Raw genomic sequence first — 6000 nt, forward strand, 5'->3', positions numbered from 1 at the left:
CCTGCAGTGTGAACGTAGCCTTAGAAGTCACTGTTTCTCTCTTTTGTGTTTTAAATAGTGAGATAAAAAGACTTCTTGAAACAAAACTTGGCGAGCACTTCATCATACAGACTACCGACTTCAAGTGCAATTGCCCTATACTCCTAAATTTGCAATGCATATTGCAGTACCTAAAAATAATTACACTTCTAACAATACTGCTAAAACTGGTAACAGCTGTCAGTTTTCAAAGAAAGAAAAAAATTTTTTACACCGATCAGACAAAACATTACAAGCAAAGACAGGTGAAGTGAATAACAGTGATTATCTCTTTACCATGGCACCTGTTAGTGGGTGGGATACTTTAGGGAACAAGTGAATATTTTTTCCTCAAAGTTGAGTGTTAGAAGAAAAATGGACAAGGATTTGAGTGAGTTTGAGAAGGACTAAATTGTGATGGCTAGATGACTGGGTCAGCGTCTCCAAAACTGCAGCTCTTATGGTGTGTTCTCAGTCTGCAGGGGTTAGTATCCATCAAAAGTGGTCCAAGAAAGAAACAGTGGTGGATGGATGTATGACCGGACTTGTGGGGAGCGAAGGTCGGCCCATGTGGTCTAATCCAAGACACAAAAGTTAATGTTCGTTCTGAGAAACACCTGGCACCAGGATTCAGTATGTGAAGAAGGCAAGCTGGCAGAGGCAGTATGATACTTTGGACAATGTTCTGCTGGGAAACCTTGGGTCCTGCCATCCATAAGGATGTTACTTTCACATGTACCACCTACCTAAGCATTGCTGCAGAGCATCTACAGCCTTTTATGGAAACAATATTCCCCGATGGCTTCTTTCAGCAGGATACTGCACTCTGCCACAAAGCAAAAATGGTTCAGGAATGGTTTGAGAAGCACAACAATGAGTTTAAGGTGTTTACTTGGCCTCCAAATTCCCCAGATCTCAGTCCCATTGGTGATCTGTGGGATGTGCTGGACAAAACTATACGATCCATGGAGGCTAACCTCAAAACTTACAGGACAACAGGATCTGTTACTAACATCTTGGTGCAGATACCACTGCTCGCCTTCAGGGCTACTTTAGCAGAAAGAAAAAAAAAAAGGACCCACACAATTTTATGTCTTATTTGTGTATACTCTATTTTTAAAAGAAAGGAATAATGAGTAACTGTTTAATTTCCACTAAAATACTCCAAACGATGGTTCTCCTTTGTATGATAAGAATCATATTCTATAATTAGGGTATTGTAGAATACGCTAATCTACCTTTCTTACAATGTAACTATTATGGACGTATGCAGAATATTACAGTATCCCAAGGGAAAAACAACATGCCTGGGAAAACACAGTGTATGTAGTTTCTTTAATTCACACCAAAACCCCAGGACCATGGGGAAAATTTTGGACATGTAACCCTGGCTGTGCAAATTAAACAAAAACTCAGAAAGTTTCCTTTAGGTTATTCTTGTTTCTTGAAAAAGAATTTACATGAAACGGTAGGTTCATTAAAAAAAACAAAACAAACAAAAAAAACCCAACAATTTTGTCACATATGCTAAGCAGACTACAGAATCCTGAGACTCTAATCTGAATTCCTGCACAACAATCATTTGCACTGTTGTTTGTGTTTTTCCATATGTAAATATTTGTATTTATTGGTCCTGTCTGCAGCACTGAGGTGCAAGTTCCATTCCACTAGCAACTAATCTGTGTGTGTGTGTGTGTGTGTGTGTGTGTGTGTGTGTGTGTTCGACATTCCTAACCCCACTCAGAGCTTTCAGTCACAAAATGAGGCTTTCACTGGAACCCTGCTTAATATTCAGTCCGTCCCCTAAAACACACAGAGTCATGTTTCCATCTCCTCGGGGATTCAATGCAAATCACTACAATGTCCTTTAACAACCCCTAAAAGAATCATTTCCTCAACTTTAAATGGAGTCCTCAAACTCAAAGTTAATGATTTACAATATTTATATAATGAGTATTTAACCAAATCGAGGTCAAGTCCTGTTGAATGTGACCGTTTCAACAGATTTATGTTCCCACAGCATGGATAACGCACACACAGATGTAGATGACTGCACAGAAAAAAAACAAAGCAAAAGAAAATAATTCATTCGCGACAGGGTGAACAGAGTTTGTGTTTTCACACCTCAAACTGGGGCCAGTTCATGCTCATGCCCGGTCCGTGGGTGTTCCTCCACCATCTGAGGTCTTCAGTGTCGTTGGCTGCACGAATGGTCTGGCCCAGGTCCTGGTACAAGGCTTTGAAGCTAATGGACAGGGAGTAAATAATCACATTGATTGACACTCTGTCATCAATCTGCAGACCATCTTTCATCTGACTTTGCACCCTGCAACGCATGCTTAGGGACGCTTGTCATTAACCCTGCTTCATCAGGAAAAGACAGGTTTCCAAGTTGGGGATCTTCTAAAGTCATAAAAGGTTACTTATTGAAGCAGGAAGCAGTTGTCAAAGAAAACAACAGACTGTACTAGCTGGTTGAACATGGAGAGAATTAAAATCGACACAGTGCATTTTGAATTTACAGTAACAGGTTCCTGATAGGTCCTGTTTACTCACAGGGCTGGGCATCGAGAACCCTGGAAACGTCATTTAAAGGTGGGATTTGAGATAAGATGAATGCACGCTGCATACTTTCTAATCAGCTTCATCAGCACTGAGCTGGTTTGTATACGCTCAGATATAACATGAAGAAAAAAAAAAACAACAACAACATCTCTTCATCTACATCCAACCTTCCAAAGGAACAGCTGGTAAGAGGGCAGTTTTTTTTCCCCTGACACACTCTCAAAGCGTTTTTTAATTTTTTTAAAGGATCTCAAACTTATCACAGAGATGGAACATGTTTTTTTTTTTTTTTTCCCCCACTCTCTGTAATATGTGCCAGGACGAACCATCTAGTGAACACACATTTTGCACCAGTAGTTGAATATTATCCCCCTATGTTTAAAGCCTTACTGACTAGTGTCACATGGGGGAGGTGGGTGAAAAAGTATTCCCATTGGTCCTTTATAAATTAACTCATCATCCAAATGTGATGTCAATGAAAAAAATCACAGGACGTGGTCTGCAGCTTCTAACTGACATAACACTAAAGGCTTAAACAAAAGCATACTGTAAAGGCTGTGAGTTATATGCTATGATACAATAATAACACTATTTAAATTCATATTTATTGTAGCTGCAGGAAACATGCTCACTGTGGGACTAAAGAAACACGTGTTCAGGCTTTTTATTTGATTATTCCGACTCCTCAAATCTTTCTTAAGTAATGTTTTATATACACATATATATCGGTGCTCTGGAATAAATACATGGATACCAGAGGAAGTCTCTCAGAGTTTAAAAAATACATTCACACAGTGAGAAACTGCTCTTCAAAAGAGCAGTTTCTTCAAGGGTTAATTTGCTCAATATTTGGACAGAGTTGGCTGGACTTTGCCATGGTAACCATTATTGGTAAAGTTGCTTGTTTAAATAAAATATGAGGTCAACAGTTAATGGACAACAGCAAGAGTTTTCCATTAACCCCTGTGTACATACGCACATGTTCGGACCGACATCCGTGCCTTCGCAGCTCTGCATGCCTTCGCTGTGAGTCATGGATCGCTTGATTCGTGATCCACGTAATTTTGGATATCTAAATACAAGCATGTGGATTTTTCCTTACCTGTCTTTGGAGGACAGGTCGAGGTGTGTATGGATGTCGAGCAGGACATCTTTAAAGAAACACAGCCTCTTGCGCTCGGCCTCCTGGGTTAAGTCGAACACCTGCTCCATGTCCTCCATGTAGCGGGGGTTACAGCGGTTCAGCTCCTCCAAGGCCTTGGAGTAGCGCTCCTTTGCCTGCCGTAAACACACACACACACACACACACACACACACACACACACACACACACACACACACACACACACACACACACACACACACACACACACACACACACACACACACACACAGAGAGAGAGAGCTACTGTGTAGTACACCAATGTGTGTTTTGTTAAATGCACCATTTCACTTACACTTCATGGTCTTACTCAGGTGCATGTGTCTTGCATGCTTCGAGTGTATGTGCAAGACTGTCTGTTCCAAAGAGCAGAATAAAAACCTTTGGAAAGCATCTATAAAGCTCGTTGTAGTTTTATTCTATTTTAATAATGAGACATTTCAAGCTTTATTCAGAATTGCATTATTTTGTTCAATCATTTAAGTGAATTTACTTTATCTAACATTACTTTATTTTATTTATGGATTTAAATCAACTTCCAGCGCCTGGTATTCCCAGGCGGTCTCCCATCCGAATACTAACCAGGCCTGACTGAGCTAAGCTTCTGAGATCAGATGAGATTGGGCGTGGTCAGAGTGTCCTACACGACTGTGAATTGGATAACCAGTACAGGATGGATGGATATTTAAACTGGAAATCTTTATTTTAAGCTGCCTGAATGTTTTTCCAGTGTAGTTCAGATGAATTAAAATCCTAAAGCAAACTACAAGAACAACTGAACAGGGTGTTTACCTCTCCTGTAATAAAAAAATATTCAAAGTGACAAAAGAAGTGACAAAAGAACTCAACTTTTCCATATTTCCGGATTTATCTAAGAGACTTTGAATAATACTTAATGTCAAGAGTGACCAACTGAATTCTGGGAGTTTTTTTTTATTATGCACACAGTATGAGCAGCTCTCCATCATTAGTAAGTATTATTTACACTGATAACATGCTGGTGACTAGAACCCACCATAATAAGACTGTCTTCTTCTTCTGTGAACTCTTGTACGAACCCACTGAATAAAATATTTAAATATCTTAATGATTACATGAAGTGTGCAGTGATTAAACACAGCAGATACCAACACGGGGCGCTGGACTGGTTGAGACAAGTGATTGAGGACTGAAGGCTTTTTCGGGTGTATTTTTCTTCAAGCTGTGAATGAGTAATGATATTGGATTTCATTTCCTTGTTGAGATCAACATTGCTCAAGAGGTCCTTGGCTGCCTGACAACGCTGTGCGTACTAAATGAACACGTCTCAGGATTTCCTTCGTTTTTTTGTTGTTTGGTTGATCATTTCCCTCTCCGGGTCCTGGAGCTACTCCTCAACCGTTGGGTTTGTTACAAGTGGAAAGTCGAGGAGACAAGTCCGGTCATGTTTCAAAGTTAAAAAACATATACAGGTATGTTTTTCTGGACTCAGACACACCCAGACTGGTACAAGTGGAGCTATGTATGGGACTCTGTTTATATGTGCGTGTTCACGTGTGTGTGCATGAGCGTCCTACTTTCTCGGTGTCCTGGTTGCAGCGCTCCACCCGGGTTGTGTATTTGCGAACTTCCTCTTGTGACTTGGTCGGGTCAGCCTTGGCGTGCGCCTCCCTGTTAGCCGCCGTCCACTCCTCTTTCCTGGCCTGATGGTAACTCTTCTTAGTCGACTCCACCTGGACACACGCACATGTTAAACACTTGCTATAAACTCAGTAAAGACTAAACTTCAATGTCTTCCAAAAATGTACCCGTCTCTCCTCATTGACACATCAGATGTAATATCAGAACCATGACTCACTCACATCCATTCAACACCTGTGATAATATTACCTCAAATACAATTACCTATGACGTAATAGCTGCATTCAACCACTGTGTTATCTTATACAACAATCTTATAAATGGAAAAAGAAGAAGGGAAGTTTATTCACCGACACTATAGTCAAAAGAAGCACTTACTTATATTTAGTGATTCACAACCTTGCCATTTCGCATTTAAGTCCAATTATGTCACTTTTTGTAGAGGAATTGCTAAATTCCAGTCTGTGAGGGTCTGCAGTAGTCCCAAACTTATAGTGGACTGATTCCACTATTTTATCTCGGTCCTGATGCACAATGGTCACTGTGAAAATGGCAAGTGGCTGTGAGATCCCCGTTTTTCATGCAAATATTTTAACAAGATTACAAGTCACATTGTCACAATAATCGTGTCTGTG

General features: G+C 40.3%; 1 protein-coding gene across 2 annotated transcripts in view; it reads right to left on the minus strand.

Annotated features, from left to right (window-relative positions):
• The window catches only part of pacsin3 (protein kinase C and casein kinase substrate in neurons 3), a 38918-nt gene that overhangs the window by 9574 nt on the left and 23344 nt on the right, over positions 1-6000 (minus strand). For both annotated transcript variants that reach the window (XM_063470856.1, XM_063470850.1), the window contains 3 exons: positions 5302-5457; positions 3686-3861; positions 2143-2263 (listed from right to left, as the gene is read on the minus strand). In XM_063470856.1, the coding sequence (XP_063326926.1) occupies positions 2143-2263; positions 3686-3861; positions 5302-5457 (453 nt within the window). The remainder of the gene's footprint in view (positions 1-2142; positions 2264-3685; positions 3862-5301; positions 5458-6000) is intronic.

Source organism: Pelmatolapia mariae, linkage group LG1 (genome assembly GCF_036321145.2).
Source record: "Pelmatolapia mariae isolate MD_Pm_ZW linkage group LG1, Pm_UMD_F_2, whole genome shotgun sequence".
In the NCBI taxonomy this organism is placed as follows: Eukaryota; Metazoa; Chordata; class Actinopteri; order Cichliformes; family Cichlidae; genus Pelmatolapia; species Pelmatolapia mariae.